At 42.6% G+C, this 18,417-nt stretch overlaps 1 protein-coding gene across 1 annotated transcript; it reads left to right on the forward strand.

Moving 5' to 3' along the window:
• The first annotated feature begins 277 nt into the window (after positions 1–277).
• Positions 278–8,172, forward strand: LOC125897075 (intermediate filament protein ON3-like). Its single transcript, XM_049590136.1, has 9 exons — positions 278–914; positions 3,030–3,238; positions 3,362–3,422; positions 3,549–3,644; positions 5,205–5,369; positions 5,457–5,582; positions 5,724–5,944; positions 6,924–6,982; positions 7,155–8,172. The coding sequence occupies exons 1-9, from the start codon at positions 384–386 to the stop codon at positions 7,373–7,375; spliced, it is 1,689 nt and encodes a 562-aa protein (XP_049446093.1). The 5' UTR covers positions 278–383; the 3' UTR covers positions 7,376–8,172.
• Positions 8,173–18,417: the final 10,245 nt, after the last annotated feature.

The following is an 18,417-nucleotide window of genomic DNA, read 5'->3' on the forward strand; positions in this document are numbered from 1 at the left end:
CCACTCCTCCAACCACCCACACCTCTCAGAAATTATAATCAAGTAAAAATGTCTTTGCCAGCATGCCTTTCCTCCCCTCCCACCCCTGGCTCCGGTGCCACTCCTCTGCCAGCACCTGGGTGTGTCAAGCCGCAATCACTTTACAGGGGTGGCACTGTTACCTGTCTGACAGGCTGAGCTGCTCCAAGCCAATCTACCTGCCTGCAGAGGAGGTGGAGCTCACTGGAACCTCCTCCTCAGTCGAAGGCAGATAAAAATCCCTCACGGACAGGGAGAAGACACTTAGAGGGACTCTCCTCTTTGTGCACTCTACTGCTCTGCCAAAGCTCTCTCTGCTCCTTTTCTCTGTTAATCCTTCTCTTTCAGAGGAAACAAAACTAACCATGGCTAGTATAAGATCTATGACTGTTAGCAGGTCCAGCGGTACTTTTGGTGGTCCTGTTGGCAGTGGCAGTAGTCGCCGATATGCAAGTTCTCTCCAGTTGTCCAGTGGACCTAGAATGTCATCTGCCTCGGTGATGTTACCTTATGGCGGTCAGGTTGCTTTCGGCAGGGGTCAGAGCAGTGGTGGTTATGGCGGTGGTGGCGGTAGTTACAGCCGTTATTCTTTCATTGGTTCTGGTATGGGTGGCGGAGGTGGCGGAGGTGGCAGAGGTTTCCAAATCTCAGGAGGTATGGGTGGTATGGGTAGTATGGGTGGTATGGGTGGTATGGGTGGTATGGGTAGTATGGGTGGTATGGGTGGTATGGGTGGTATGGGTATAGGTGGAGGGCAAATCACTAAAGTAACAGTCAACCAGAACCTACTGGCCCCCATGCCCATTGATATCGACCCCACCATCCAGACTGTCAGAACCCAAGAGAAAGAGCAGATCAAGACTCTAAACAACCGCTTCGCACAGTTCATTGACCGGGTGAGTAGCTCTTTTCTATATTCTCATGTCCCACACCATTTCAGTGTGTGAGTGCTATTTATGTAAGAGCTGTGATGTCATTAAACAATAGATGTTGATATGAATGACCTGGGGAACAAACAATATCAGGAAGAGATAGAAGATAGAGTGCAGACAGCAGAGTTTGTTGCTGTGTGCAAGCGTGAATGGCTGCAACAGACCTCAATGCTTGGGCACTGTCTTTGAAACTGTAGGCTATATTTGCAAAACTCTGCACACTTAGCACAAAACAACACAGCAGCAAAACATTATGCTTTTTTAACTCCTGCAAAACTGTTCAAACTCATTTAAAAACAGTCATTTTTGCATGAACACTTGTGGCTTTTGCCTTTTCTGTGTGCGCAGGCTGCAATGAAGGTGTCACACATGTAGTAAACACACATACACACAGGTATCTAAATGTGTACAGTGTGGATGTGAATTCCAAACACAGCACACTTTCAATACAAATGACTTCAAATTTCTTCTCTCAAAATATTCTAACAACCAAAAATGAATGTGCAGCATGAGAAAAGAAAAACGTCTATGTGAGGAAAAGAAAAGGCTTAATCTCGCCTTCGTTGTGGGTCTGGCCAGAAGACTTAATCCACATCACTCTGTCCAGATGTTTACCTGTTGCCTTTTAATAGTGCGCAAGCTCAGATTTGTGAGTGAACACATTATCTAAGTGGTTTTTCATGTGCCAGTGTGGAAAGGCAATTAGCAAAGTACTGGAGCAAAGCAGAGACCAGTGTTTAGAGTTATGAGATGTGCAAACTGAGTGTGAAGCAGCAAGTTGTGTTATAAACGAGTGTAAAGCGAAGAACACCCATTCAGTTTGACACACTTGGTAAATGCACTGGCTACAAGTGTGACTGGTTTCAGAGCAGGCTGCTCTCACTTGTTGTGATCCACCTACGTCGACTGTGAGGGCAGCTTGTTCCGATCCATACTTATATTTATTGCAATACAGCGCCCTCTAGTGGCTGTAGTAATCATTACAGGGAGGTGGAGGTTGACTGACTTCGTTTTAAAGGCCACAATGTCCGTGTAATATATAGACAAGTGTATCAAGACTTGACTTTGAGAGGGCGTGGCAACTGTTAGTCATTTTTTAATTTCAGTCAGAAACCAATTCCACCAATACACCGCCTGATTTAGTTGTCACTCGTGACACAGCAGGCTAACAATCAATATTCGTAAGGTTGTTATTGTAAAAATAATGTTGTAGCCTAAGGTTTGCAACTGACCCTTTGCTAAATCCCACCCCTTGAATGCAGACTGGCCAATCACAGCGTGGCATCAGCCAGCTCCGATGATGGTTCAGCAGGAACACGGTTGTGCTCCATAAACTCTCATGCTATCGATTCAGATTTCCTTCGTTTTCAGTCTGGTTTTATGGATTTTGAGCGAAACACTGTGCCTATCAATTCTTCTTCTTCTTCTTCTTCTGACTATTATTAGTATTATAAGCAAAGATTGATATATTTTCTTGCTGTGGCCTTTATAAAATGAGCAGTGGTGAAAGTTCCTAAGATGTTATGATCAAGGGGATGATAAGCTGACAGCGTTAGCTAGCATAGCATAGCATAGCATAGCATAGCTAGCTAGTTGACAAGTTGTCTACTTCAGTTTTAAACATGCAAGTGCAAACCCAAGGCTAACATTATTTCTACAATAACGGTCTAACAAATATTGACTGTTAGCTTCGGGTGAATAGAATTAAGCATGAAGTAATAACGTTAAAATCTGCAGAGCAATAAAAATCCCAGCGCGTGAGATGAATTCCCCCCTTACAATATTTTATTCACTGAATTAAAAACTGATGGACAACTGCATCAGGCGTCGTGTTGGTGGAATACGCACAAGTTAATAATCTTGTGCCAACAATGTTTTTTAAAAACTTTGTTGGCACAAAATCACCGATGCTGACGAGCACACAGATGATGAAAGGTGGACTATTTCTAGTCTTTAATGTTGTCCTATTATTTAATTAATTACATGATCAGATTAATGTGGTTTTGTAGTCATATTCAAAAGAATACCATGCCCCAACTGAGACTGGATCAAAACATGACGAATGATTTTCCCTTTTAGGTCCGCTTCCTGGAGCAGCAGAACAAAATGCTGGAGACCAAGTGGAGCCTATTGCAGGATCAAACCACCACCCGCTCCAACCTTGACGCCATGTTCGAGGCCTACATCAGCAACCTGCGCAGACAGCTGGACGGGCTCGGCAATGAGAAGGTGAAGCTGGAGGGAGAGCTGAGGAACATGCAGGGAATGGTGGAGGACTTCAAGAAGAAGTGAGTTAATATCAGCACAGGAAACCAAGCGTGTCACATCTTTGAACACAAAAGCTACAGATCCAGTCGTTGATGACCACAGTCATTTTCCATCATCTAATTCTTCAACTGTTTGTGTGTCAGGTATGAAGATGAAATCAACAAGCGTGCTGCTGCGGAGAATGAGTTTGTGCTCCTGAAGAAGGTGAGAGTTTATCTGCAGTTAGAGAGCTTGTCACTCCACCATGTCAAGAACAAAAGTGGAATGAATTATTGTTTTTTCCTCTGACCTCTTGGCAATGCGGACCATTTCCTTTGTCTCTATTCACAGGATGTAGATGCCGCCTACATGACCAAGACTGAGCTGGAAGCCAAGGCTGATGCCCTCCAGGATGAGATTAACTTCCTCAGAGCTGTCTATGAGGCGGTAAGAATAATGAGCCACTCCTCATTCCTATCATAACAGCTTCTTTGCTCTCATTTCTAGGGAAACACTTCTTAAATGATCCAACAGTAAAGGGGAATCACTCTTCCACTTCTCCCCTTCCCTGCCATCGACTCATTTTTGTCTTTTTTAGGGGTCTTTAGGGGGCGATAGCAGGATAACAGTGTATGCCACATAGAAGTGGTATACATCATCTGGAAGCTGGAAACCTGAAGGCTAATTTGAGCTCAGCACTGTGTTTCAGTAGTGTTTTTATGCTGCTGTGCCAGCAATAGCTGTGGCCAGAGACATTATGTTTTCATGCTGTTCGTGCGTACTTACGTCTCATTCTCATTAACGCGTTATCTCAAGAATGCCGTGAGAGAATTATTTCAAATTTGGCACAAACACTTGGGCACAGCAATGAACTGATTAGATTTTGATGGTAAAAAGTCAGAATTCGCTGTGGTCATTTTGACCTGGTCGACTCCATTCTCGTGAACCCAATAACCCAGGCCCAAACATCTTCTTGGACTCAACAATGAACTGATTAGATTTTGGCGGTCAGTAGTCAAGGTCACTGGGACCTTGTCAACGTCAAGAGGGCCTTGAGGGAACTTCCTCAAACATCCACTTTGACTTAAGAATGATCAGATTAGGTTTCGACAGTCAGTGGTCACTGTGATCTCAAAAAACACGTCAAAACTAAAGGACATGCTAGTTATGAAAAAATATCACAACAACATCCGTATGTGAAGCATTGTCAGTCGTCAAAGTTACAAATGAGTCTGGACAGACATGGATGTAAAGTGCAACTTGACTGGTTTGTGGAGGTGTACAACCTTGAGGCGGTAATTCAAGTTCTTGTCATGCATTTTCAGGCTTTATACCATTTGTTACACAGATTCGGTGCTAAATGTAAGCATTTTTGACCACTCAAGAACTAATAAAAAAATGACCAGACTCCCTCCAAAAAACCACATTGAGACACCAAGACCATAGAAAAATCTGTGCTGTAATTTGGCATCAAAATCTTTCAAAGATTTCTATAGAATTGCGTTTGCATCATCGACAATTGGATGGCGAGCACTTCAGTTCTGGAAACATCTGAAAACCCCATTATTGTCAATATACCTATGAAAGCCATCCATCCTCTGAATGCTCGACGTCTCTACTTTGTGGCTACAAAGAGACCAGCATAAAGTGGGCTTGTCAGTGAAGGGGAAAGTTAAATGGACCCCTGTGCATATCACATTGCCAGGTTACGCCTTGTCAAAATATAGCCTTAATTTGGAGCGTTGTTTAACCCTCTTCCCAACAAGAATGCATGACACATTTGGTACCAATGGATTCCTCAGGTCTTCTAGTTTAGTCTTTACCTTTAAAACTGAATGCTCGGCAGCCTCTGAAAGACAGTACTGTTGGCCGAGGACACCAGCGTCCCTAGGAGAGTAGAACAGGCATTGGTGGGCAAAGATTCAGTATAAGAATAGTTACTGTAACACCTTTACTCTTTAACTCTTTCAGTTTCATTTTTAAAAATGACATATCTCTCTTGTGCAGGAACTGGCTGAGCTCCAGGGACAGATCAAGGACACCTCAGTCATTGTGTCGATGGACAACAGCCGAAACCTGGACATGGACGCCATTGTGGCTGAAGTCAAGGCTCAGTATCAGGAGATGGCTGACCGCAGCCGTGCCGAGACTGAGGCATGGTACACACAGAAGGTAGGCAGGAAGAGAAATCAATCTCACCAACAACTCCAATATGAAGGTCTACCAAAATCTGCAATAATTTTTTTCCTATTCCTTCAGTACGCAGCTATGGAAGCCAGTGCAGGTCAGGCTGGAGATGACCTTCGCAGCACCAAGAGTGAGATTGCTGAACTCAACCGCATGATTAACCGCCTTCAGAGTGAGATTGAGGCAGTCAAGGGACAGGTAAGCTCACAGTTACATTTAATGTGTGTATAATACCAGTTACATTGGTAGATTTGTTAAAAACCAGGTGCTGAACATGTAGAAGGCGTTTTAATAACAAATACCACTTCTGAAGCCTCTGCTAAATTTACAACCTCTCAGCGTGCCAACCTGGAGGCCCAGATCGCTGAGGCTGAGGAGCGTGGTGAGCTGGCTGTGAAAGACGCCAAGGCTCGCATTAGGGACCTGGAAGAGGCTCTGCAGAAAGCCAAACAGGACATGGCCCGCCAGGTCCGCGAGTACCAGGAGCTCATGAACGTCAAGCTGGCTCTGGACATTGAGATTGCCACCTACAGGAAGCTTCTGGAGGGAGAGGAAGACAGGTAAAAGCTTAGTTACTTTGGGTTCACATGACATTTAATCTTCTGAAACACTAATCAGATGTCATTTAAAAACAACCGCAGCTGACCAGAGTGCTGAACAGGCATAAAATAGCAAAACAGACGAATACAGAATCAAATTGTAGCACAACAGAAGATTAAATAAATTCAGGTGTCAAGCTCAAATCAATTGTACACCAAAGAGAAGAGGTGGACCATCAGCAGTGGCTTAACGGTTTCTGTAGTCAGAGCAGTTTTTACTTGAATTGCTAAGTTGTTCTAGATTTCAGGGGCAGCCACCACAAAGGCTTGACCACCACTGTTTTTGTGCCTACCTCTGAGAACGTCTGATCAGTCGACCGCAGTGCTCTAACCTGAGAATGAAGATATAAACGTTTCACTACATAGGCAGGCACCAGCCATTTAAAAAGAAGCAATAAAAATTTAAAATCAATCCTAAAATGGACAATAAGCCAATGGAGGTGGGCCAGTACTGGTGTTTTATGATCCTGTTTTCTATTTCTCGATCAAAACCCATATTCAAAGAATTACAGTAGTCAAGTCGAGAGGTGATAAAAGCATCAATAGCTCTCTCGAGATCTTTGGGTGAGAGATTGTCCTTTGCTTTGGCTAAAAGTCGTAACTGGAAAAAGCTAGTTCTGATCACTGAACTAATTTATCGAACGTGAAAGAGCTGTCAAAAATCACACAAAGATATTAAACAAAAGGTCGGCTGTGAGATGCTAAAGGACTGAGAAAACCAACGGAGTCATCTAACAGGTTGGGTCGTGCCATCTTAACAATCTTATTTCCATTAAGATTAAGAAAGTGTAAATTCATCCATGTTCTGCTGTATAAACATTTCAGCAAAGGCTGTAGAAAATCTTCATGTTTTCATAGGCACAAAGGGATTGCATTGCATCACATTGTACAGGTTGCCACATCAGCAGCTAAAATTGCTCATCTGTGTACCTTTTTGCAGAATTGCCTGTGGTGGTGCACAGGCAGCTGTTCTCATTCAGACCCAAAGCAGCAGCTTCGGTACGTATTGACATAAATCTGTACAATTTAAGTGTTTTCTACGCAGGTTCTTGAAAATATAAAAGATAAACATGAGAGAACCTTCAGTGAAGCTATCTGTTTGGTTTATAAGTTTTGATGGAACGTCAGAATCCTGCCATTGCATTTAAAAACATTTTATTCTCATCACCAGGTGGTGGTGGGGGAGGCGGCTATGGCGGTGGCGGCGGCGGCGGCTATGGCAGCGGCGGCGGCGGCGGCGGCTATGGCGGTTATGGCGGCGGCGGCGGCGGCTTTGGCTATAGCAGCAGCTATAGCAGCGGTGGTGGAAGTGGTGGTGGTGGCGGCAGTAGCAGCACAGTCATCACAAGATCAACCACCAGCAGCAGCAGCAGGTCTTCCCGCGCCTTTTAAAAACAACAGTTGTCCTTTTCTCCATTCTCCTTTTTCCCTCATTTTGGTCTCCTCCTCTTATCCCTCCCCTCTGCCTGACAACCACTAAAAGCTTCCCCCATCACTTCTCTCCTTGGAGACACATCAGCCTCAGAAACATTTGCCTTTAACCATTTTCAGCGAGCAGATCCATATAATGGTACGGCTCTCTTTGGGCATTTAGTTACTGTGTTGCTGCTCCCTTTTTGGCACCGCATACCTACAGAGAGTCAGAGATTACATCAAAATACAAGTAGAGGCAGAGAAGTTATTAGATCAGAAACAAAGAGCAGCAGAGATATGAGTCACTCCTCTCTTCCTTTGATCAGTCAGACTGGCTGTCTTTTGCCTGCTGGATCTGCCGTCATGCAGACAAGTGGATAACCGACTTGTAGTGTCATGACAGAAAGTCCTTACATGGCAACAGTCGTTGCACACAAAATGCCCATAGCAGTTCTCAGATTAGCGCAGAAGGAGGAGCCAATGTTGTGGTTGGTTTTGAATTTATAAAGCAAACACGGCATAACTCCTCCTTTCTGCAACGTCTCCTCTGTTGTCTGTCATTCTGTTGTGCATTTCGACATCATCAAAGCAACATGTACCACTGTCCTGTCTGAATTTTGGGATCCTCTTTTTCTTCTCCTGCTCTGAGAGAAAATGGTGTTTTGATCCTGCTTTACTTCCATTTCCACACTGAATAAAAAAATAAACTGGGGCAATCAGATTTATTGTGAATTTGTACCACCGAAACATCTGGAATAAATCTGATCTCATATTCATTTTTCTGGCAGTTCTGTGTCTTCTTATTGATTAGTATTGATTTTTCGTATTGAACTTTTAAACAGTGCAAATAATTTGAGCAATATAATAATAAACTTGGTCCTGGCTGCATCACTGGCATTCCAATAATGACAATAAAGCCCACCATTGAGTCTAAAATTACAACAGAATAAAAGCCTTTTTGCCAGTGTTATCTCAGTGTCAATGGAAATACACGGGGTCTGACTAATAACTGGAAAACACTCACATCAATAGACTTGTATGTAATGAAACCTCGCTCACAAATTGAGTTTACTAACTAGAGTTTAAAGATCAGATTGGTTCAAATCAGATCTGATCATTTTCATCACAGATAACTAGTTTTTTTAAATAGGCATAGAAGTTGCTTTATTTATTGTTCATTATAAAACTATAGAACAGCCTCAGATCAAGAACTATTTATTTTCAGAACAAGTTTTGCACAGACTAGATGTTTCAGAATCGACATAACTGTTCTTTATGTTGATTTGTTTTTTACTTCAAAAAATATATATTTCGTGATCACAGGGCTTTTTTTCACGACCTATTGTTTTAAATTATCATGAAAACTTAGACACAGTCTCTTCACTCTGACTACACATGCTCCCAAACAAAAGCCGATCACTAATTATTACGCAGAATGAGATTATCGGAGCTGATCAGAGGCGGAATAAGAAGTCATTCTGAAACAATAATAATTAGCCACATGCTTCTGTAAAGGCCTTTTGGAGCAATGTGCGTTTGTCATTAAGGATAGCGTAAAAATGTAGGTGTTAAAAAAGCCCAGTGATCACACACATAAAAAACATTGCAGTGTTTAAATTTTTTTTTTTTTTAACTTAATCAGACTATTGGGTTTTAAGAGCAGAGTGTTGCATCACCCTGGTTCCCTCGTCAAAAAGCCTGTGGGATTTTTCCACAGTGTTGTGGATTATTGCCGAAAATAAGCTCAGAGGGAAAGAAAAATTATGACACAGACATGTTTTGTTCAGAAAGATAGTCTTCACAAATGGACACCAGTTTTTATTTTTGAAGCGTAGATACAAAGTCCAGGAGTAGAAAGCTAATGTTGGGCTATAATCTAACTACACAACGGCTGCATGACTTCCACGACGACACTCAGTAAACTCACTTAACCACTTGTTAGCGACAGCCTTTCAAGATGCCTGACGGTGTTTGGCTTTACGTTGTTGAACAAAACATGAAAGTCTCAAGTCATTATTTTTAAGCTGCAGAGTTTTGAATGAGCTGGAGGCCAGTAAAAAGTGCATCACAGTAGTTGACTCAGCTTGAAATAAAGGCATGAATCAAATGATGATAAATTGTCAGTAAATATGGACGTGATTGAAATGAATGCTAATGCTGCAAACATGCAGCTGTTTGCTAACTAGTTTGCCGTATCATATTAACCTTATAAGGTGATAATACATACAATACAATACAATATATAATACATAATATATAATACATTGATCATCTTGTTACAATGCAATGTTCTATTGGGAAACCTTGGGCTCTGTCATTAATGTAGATGCTCAAAAGATCTGAAAGTAACGCCCTGATGGCAGACACTAAAGGACACTCCCGGAGATCCTGTGTCCATACCTCGACAGGTCAGAGCCAAGTCTGGTCCAAGGAGGACCCAAGGGGGTACCTCTGGGGTACCGGCATGTCCCTCAAATGTTCAATCAGATTGGGATCTGGAATATTTGAAGGCCAAGTTAATGCCTTGATCTCTCTGTCATGTTCCTGGGGTGACTCCCGAGCAGTGTCTGTGGTGTGGCATGGCGCAAGTGCCGTCGCCATGAGGGGGGTTATTTTGTCTTCAGTTGTGTTCGGGTTGGTGGAGCGCGTCTAGTAGGATCCACATGAATGCCAGGACCCAAGGTTTCCCAGCAGAACACTGCATTGTAAAAGGATGATCACTGTTGTTCCCTTCACCCGCCAATGGTTTTAATGTTTTGGCTGATTGGTGTATGTCAATGCGCAAGAAAAAAACCCCCATAATTTTGTCGGGGCGCAACCAATCAGAAATTATTTTTTCTGTGGCCATAAATATATATATTTTTTTATTATTGTGAATTACATACGTTCATTGGCACATTCGTAATCACCAGACGCACATTTCCCCAATAGAAATAATCATCCATGAGCTAACACAAGGAACCCTCTGATTTTTATTATGATTGCCCAAACTATTTTCCCAGACGGCTTTTCAATTTCCTATTAGTGAACGCCGGCAGTAACTCCTGCTTGATAGACAGTAGGAGTCGTATGCAGAGCCCATGGGGAGGAATGGGTCTTTCTGTTCAAGAGATGCCATGTCTACTTCTGTATCCTGCCAGTGCTACCCGTTCCATGTTAACATTTAAATTGCTACCTCGCTGCAGGCCCAGAGATGAGCAGAAATGTCATTGTGTGATGACAAACAAACAATGCCTCTACCCTATCTTGATTCGTCTCTTTATTGGACAAAAAAGCAGAAAGGTCCATTTGCATTTTAGAGAAACGTGGGCTAGAAAACCTCGGGCGCACACAAAGAACTGCCGGTGTGACGCTTGGAAATGTGACATCGTGCCACAAATAAAAGTCAATCCCTCAAAGGCTACATGCTTTTCGCTCTTGCTCTCTGTGAACAGTCTCTCGCACGCACGCACACAAGCCCAGCGGCCATTCGTTGTTTGAGCAGCATGTACCCATCAAATCCTACCTCCCCTCCCATCCCCGCAACCTCTCTCTCCGAGCGTATATCACAGGGCTGACAGACAGCGCTGGGGCCGAATCGCTCCCTCAGCTGTGGAGGTCTGCTCTGGTGAGTAATACTGATCTGTGTGCCATCAGCCACCGTTGGCTTCACTTCCACTCCGCCTCGTGAGAAACCAGCTTTACTGCAAAGGTCGAGAAACAATTTATTTTCTACCATTTGCAACACCAAAGGTAGCACATTATTAAGGCGGCTGACCTGATGGTACACATCTGTGAAACTCTTTCACATAACACCACAGGATTTGTTTTTCTCAGTTTAAATCTAAAACCAGACAGCAGACACTGAAGCTGCAACGGTTCAATATTGGAGCTTAAATTGCCTTCACAGAGCCTCTTGGCTATCTGTAGACGAATCAAGCAGACGTACCATTACAGTAAGGTAAACAACGTCTCATATAACTTCATTAAAGGTAACTACCATTTATGGGCGATAATCCCTGCAAGCGTCTTACTCCGTGATTCGATTTGTTTCAGAAAGCAACAGCGATCAGATGTATAACTGCAGGGCATATGGAGGAGAGCTAATCCAGGAATGTTTATTAACTTAGCAATTGTACTTTTATGAGCTTTCAGCAGCAAACATAACTAGACTGTTGCAGCCACTGAGCTCCACCCAGGACTCGGCCTAAATGAGCGCTGTCTGAATTGCAGCGATTCACTTAGCGTGCCGGGGAAGATAATGTTTAATCTGTAAAAGAAAAGATGTTAATCTGTTATTTATGTTGATGACTGGCAGTCCCAGCTGGATCTGCTTTGCTATTCATAGAGTTGAGACCGAGTCTCCTCGCCTCAGCCTGTTCCACAGGCCGTTAAGGGTGTGATTTACATGCACAAGCCATTGCCCTGCTCAAATGCAGCGTGTGTGTGTGTGTGTGTGTGTGTGTGTGTGTGTGTGCGTGCGTGCGCGTGCATGCATGTCGATGTCAGGGAGAGAGAGGTTGTGTGTTTGACCTAGTAGCTCCGTATGTGTGCAGTGTGGAGATGGCTTTCAGCACAGAGGCAAATGCTTTCTTCACACATTTTCCCTCATCACATGAACCTCTGGTTCTCAGCTCCACTGCTGATCCATCACTTTTATTGTGAAAAAAAAAAGAAAACCACCCACATTTCCTACAAATCTGAGGCGACTACCTACAGTGTGTTCGGATGCTAAAGCTCAAGACCTTGCTGTAAGTCTGGCAGACGTTTCTCTGCGCAATAATCTCTATTGATTTATCTTTCTCAATTTCCTACGGAATCAGCTTTGCTCTGCAAGGAATTTTATTTTGAAATGCTGGCCCCTGCGAGATACATGTTTTGGGGGATAACCCCGACTCTATCTAGCCACGTTCTAACACGCCGCCTACTGCATCACCAGACTCTATCTAGGGAAGGTTCACACACACAGGTCATATACCGCACATAAGAATGATGCAATCTCTGTCATGTTTTACCTGGGAATCTTTTTTTTCCCACCGGGCCATGATGGAAGATTTCCAGATATTTCACAAGCTAGAATGTCTCGTCTGGAAAAACAGTCCGAACATTTGTGGGCTCAGTTGCATGACAGAGGGAAGCTCATGTTTCCCAGCTGACAGGTTAACAGGCTGCAGAGTCCGCTAGCTGATCTCTCAGCATGACAATGGAATATAGAGTTTATTATTTTACCCCTGCAGCTGTTTAAATTTAGAATTTATTATTCATGCCTGCAGCTAAGCACAGGAACACAATAATCAATTCACACAACTCATGCATTCACTCAGGTTGTGCCTCATAAATCTGTCGGATTAACTTTCTTCTGTTTTTAGAATCTCCGTTCTGTTTCAGTTCTTAGAGTAGCAGAAAAACTAAATATGTTTTCCGCACCACATTTCCAATTTTTTCTCATGCATATTTCATAATGAGCACGTCAGAAGCATTTCCATTGTGGTCACTGATGAAGACGGACATTTGAAGATGAGGATAATGTTCTGGAGATAAAGGTGTGGTGGCTGGACGTTTGGCATTGTACGAATCTGCAAACACATGCGTTTCATTTGTACGTTTCATCATATCAGGGTTTCAAAAGTGACGTGGGTCGGATGACATATACATGAGCCTCTGGTGGATGAAAGACAGGTGAGATGAAGTGAAGGCGGGTCCTCCTCAGTGAAATCTGCGCCAGTGGAGCTCAGCAGGATTTAAATCTGACTTTGAGAAACACCAGGCTCATTCGAGATGAACTGCACCTCGCTTGGAAAGTAGACGAGAGCAGGCAGCTGCAGCAGGAGGCGGTGACCAAAAGCTGCGGTCAAGTCAGACAGTTTCCAGCAGCCTTCAGTCTGTACAGTAGGTCACACAAAGTGCCAACAGCTGCTGAACTTGCACACCTGAATCTCATCTGCAACCAAGCCACTGCCATATAAAACCCTAGCTCACACATCCAGACTCTACCAGATCGTTCAGCCTCCTCTGCAGAACAGATGTCAAGGACAGCCTCTAAGTTTTTTGATACTTTCTTCCTATGCTTTGGGACCGCAGTTCACACATTGTTCTTTGACTCAGGTTCACCACGCCAGCTTCAACAATAACCAGCCACGTCCAGCCTCGTTTGTAACTCCTGCCTCTGGATTTGGACTCTTCTGTCTTCAGCCCCTTCATTCCCAGCCCACCTCAGCCATCGTTTCATTCAAGCCTTCAGCCTCCATCTCAAATTAAAACAGACTGCCTTAAACCACTCCCAGTTTCCTACGTTTTCCCAGTTTCCCCTTAGTTGAACAGATATTTGGAAAACTGAAATGGAAAAGCTTCTGACAGAAAAGTTTAAAGGCCAAACTCCATGTGTGAGGCTCCTTCTGAAAGGTAACATGTTCTTGTTTCTGAAAATGTGCTTGTTGACACTGAGCAAAAATTGAAACACAACTTTTATTTTTGCTCCCATTTTTCACAGGTTTAAGTTTAAGATCTAAGACTTTTTAATGCACTCAATAAAAAATATATTGTTTCAAGTTTTGGTCACACTTTTGTTAAAATCCATATTATTCCTGAGCACCTCTCTTTTTCCAAGATAATCCATCCACCTGACAGGTGTGGCACATCAAGATGATTAAACAGCATCATTACCACACAGGTGTGTCTTGGGATGCTCACAATAAAAGGACACTCTGAAATGTGCAGTTTTATCACACATCACAATGCCACAGATGTGGCAACTTTTTAGGGTGCGTGCCATTGGCATGCTGACAGCAGGAATGTCCACCAGAGCTGTTGGCTCTGAACTGAATGTGCATTTCATGATGATAAGCTGTCTCCAGTGATGTTTCCCTGAATGTGGAAGTACATCCAAGCAGCTTCACACTCGCCCAAGTCAACACATTCTCACTCCGACCTCGTCACATATCGACATTTGGTTATGGACTTTCCATGTCCAGATATGATGTGCAAGGTACCCTGGGTGTGTTGGTTGTTGATGTTCTGGAACGTAGTGTCATGTTCTGCCTGTTACATGCATCCCTGACGCAGCTGAGCGCCATTAAAATATAACGCCGACAGTCCGCATATCATGACAACATTAAAGGACGGCTTTTTTCGTCAGTGTCTGATGCCGCAAGTCACTGCTCAAACACCGGATTTCAACGACTTTGGTTGCCCAAGTTGGTTAAGACATCAAACTGCTGTCAGGTCAAGGCCCCGGTGAGAATGATGAGCATGCAGATGAGTTTTTACCGAAATTCTCTGGTTGTGCAAACCATGTGTTGCATCAGCTGTTCAGGTGGCTGGTCTCAGATGTTCTTAAGCCCCATTTCCACCAAGCAGCACGGTACGGTTCAGTTCAGTTTGGTACGCTTTTATTTCTGTTTCCACTGTGAAAAACTGTGGATAGTAACGACAGAACCGTTCTGTACCGTCCCCACACAGATCTGGTACTAAAAGGTGGAGCTGTGAACACTGCAGTCTGATTGGTCAGTAGAGGACGGTCACTCTGCTCAGGGCTGAGTTGTGTCTGGTTTTGAGGCTCATGTAACCACTGTTCATACTGTGGAGAGTTTTATTTGTAGACTGTAACTATAAAATGAAAGGATGAAAAGGAAAAATTTAATTCACCGGGTGGAAAACTAACTTGTAATGTTACTCAATGCATGAGTTGATGACGTGAATCAATCAAGGGAAGTTAAGGGAACTGTTTGAGGTGGAAACACCAGGGTCTAGGTACCATGTCTAAAGGGTTACTTTTAGTTCCAAAGGTACCATACTGAAAGTGTTTGATGGAAACAGGGCTTTACAGTTGTGATGACCGGATGTACTGCCAAATCAACGGACACTGGACACAATCTATGGTAGTGAAATGCACATTCAGTTCACAGGCAGCAGCTCTGGTGTCCAATCCTGCAGTCAGTACGTAAATGGCTCCCTCAAAACTTGCGACATCTGTTGCATTTTGTTGTGTGATAAAACTGCACATTTTAGAGTATCCTTTTATTGTGACAATCTCAAGGCACACCTGTGCAGTAATGATGCTGTTTAATCAGCATTTTGATATGCCACACCTGTCAGGTGGATGGATTATCTTGGGAAAGGAGAAGTGCTTACTAACAGGGATTTTAACAATCAGAATATGAGAGGAATATATCCAGTGTGTGCATTAAAAAGTCTTGGATCTTTAACTCAAACCTGTGAAAAATGGGAGCAAAAACAAAAGTGTTGTGTTTAAATTTTTCTTTATTATAGATTCATGAACAAAACAAAAGGATAATGGGGGAGGAGTGAGATATAATGAGTCAAATGAGTTATGTTTAAGTTTATTTTATCAACTAAATGGTGATAAAGAGGAAAAACTAAAAAGCTGCTTCCTTTTTTTAATCAAGTGAGTAAAGATTAAATGAAAAGAATAAAGATCTATAATATTTCTTCTTACACTCCACGTTATTTATGGATGCATTAGGTTATATGTATTCAGAATACACTCCCTGTGCAATCAGGCTAATGAATAGTAACGATGCACTGCACTTTGTATGTGCTGAATGTTGCAGCGTTCTCATTAACTTAGCATCTGTAAGAACACTAATCTGAGTGGGAAAAAAACCCATCTGCCCTTGTTGCGTTCAATAAACCTACTGTATGTTGATTAATCACCTTAAATTACAATGCTACAACTCTACACTGAAGCACACACACACACACACACACACACACACACACACACACACACACACCATCCATTAAGTGGTGTGTCGGATATCCAGCCGTGAAATCAACCACTGAATATGGAGTGCTTCCGTTCGGGGAAAGAGAGATCCATTGATCGCTGTCTCCAGACATAAAAGAGAGTATTGATGCCATACCCCACAAGGACTGGTGTTAGACGTGCAGACAGAGAGAAGGAATCTGGCCCCGGTGACCCCCCCACATACTATTACCTCCATTGGGGAGCGCTGATTTCTCTCGTGTCAAACTTCACGGTACACTTTGAGTGCCCTCGTCGCTCAATTCTTCCCCGAAGTCTACGGTTAACAAAGGGAAGGTGTTACAGTAAACATGTTTACCACAAATAATACATCACAGTATTTTACCAATATCCACAACACTCTTGCCAACATACCCACCACTAAAACAGGATGCTTTCCTCACACTCCTTTCTCTTTCTGCCAAGGGACAAGGCCAAGGAACCTGAGTTAGTGATAATGAGCAGTATGATAATGGCCGTACACTTTGACCCTTAGCTCCTTATTCACATTCAGTGTGATGATGGGACTGAATTTCTTCCAGCCTGGCCCCAGAAAAATGAGCGAATACCCACGGTCATTAACACAGCCTGATCCAGTGGAGACCCGTGAGGAAAATGACCTATTTGAGTGGAAAGTAATAGCTTAAAAAAGAACTGCAGTATCAAATCATTATGCGATAAGATCAAAATATTGTATCCATAAGACACCATCACTGACACGCTGCAGGATTCTATAAAAAACACATTTTCTTGTCCTAAGCAGTGAATCAAATCTATATTTAATACACCTGCAATGTGGGCTTCGCCTGCTATAAACTGAATTTATTAGTGTAGCGTTAGAAAAAATGACTTGCTAAATATTGTGCCCACAAGCAAAGGATGTGACTCAGTTTTCATGTTACACGTCCCCAGTGGAACATTGGCTTATAAAGTGCTCCTCCATAAAATGTCTGCTGTTATGCCGTTCTGGCAGCCTCCAGGCAAAAACTGTAGAGGTAGTTTGATCCCCTCAGACATTTAGATTTTTCCTGTTTAAGGCAGGAAAATTAGCTTCTATGCTCTTAAATGAGGCTAATAAGAACAAATTATCTACATCATTTTTGTTGTGGGTTTTCTGTAATATATATATTTCCTGCATTAGATTCACAAGTGAGAGGTTTTCTCTGACATGGAAGGATTACTGAACAGGCTAGCAGGCACTGGGCCAGGGGCCCAGAGTGTCAGGGGTCTCCTGGCCTTCACTTGCAAAATATCAAATGAACATGCACCAACCAGCTAAACACCCAAAAGGACCACAAACAGGCACATAAAGCCTGCAAAGAGATGCAAAGGACCTGCAAAGATGCAAAAAATAACTACAAAAATGGGCAAAACAACCATGAGGGACACAAAATGACGACAAAGAAACACAAAACAACCAAAAAAGACTCAAATGTATCTCAAAGAGACACAAAATTACCCTGAAAAGACCCAAATGACTTCAAAAACAAAAACAACAAAACATAAGGAAAATTACAACAATTTAAAAATTGACCACAAACAACCATTAGGGAAACAAAATAAGTACAAAGCAAGACAAAATGACTTCAGTGAGACAGAATTTACCTCAAAGGGACCCACACAACTTAAAAAAAGACATAAAACAACCAAAGAGAAACACAAAATGACCAAAAAGACACAAAGTTACCTTAGTAGACAAGACCAAACAACTGCAAAGAGACACAAATGACCATGAGGGACACAAAACAGTGTCAAAGTAACACAAAGCTACTAAAATGACATGAAATTAGCTCAAAGAGACACAGAATTACCTCAGGAGGACCCACAAATTACCTGGACGACACAAACATCTTAAAAAAAAACAACTCTTGCCAACCACAAAACAACTACAAAGAGGCAAAAAAAACATGGGGAAAAAACACATAATAACCCCAGTAAGACACAAAATGATCCCAAAGAGACACGCAGCTTTTAAAAAGACACAAAACAACCCCAAGGGACACAAAATTGCTAAAAAGACACAAAAAGGACAAAAAAAAAACCCATGAGAAAACACAAAACCACTACAAAGAGACACAAAATTACCATGAAGAGATACAAAGCAACACAAAACAACCAAAAAACCCCACAAATTAACCTCAGTGAGACACAAAATTACCTGAAGGACACACAAATGTCTTGCCAACCATAAAAAAACACACCACTACAAAGAGGCAAAAACAGCCAAAAGAACAATAAGACATACCTTTAAAAAAAAGACACAAAACGAATGCAAAGA

The sequence above is a fragment of the Epinephelus fuscoguttatus genome, linkage group LG11, assembly GCF_011397635.1.
Source record: "Epinephelus fuscoguttatus linkage group LG11, E.fuscoguttatus.final_Chr_v1".
In the NCBI taxonomy this organism is placed as follows: Eukaryota; Metazoa; Chordata; class Actinopteri; order Perciformes; family Serranidae; genus Epinephelus; species Epinephelus fuscoguttatus.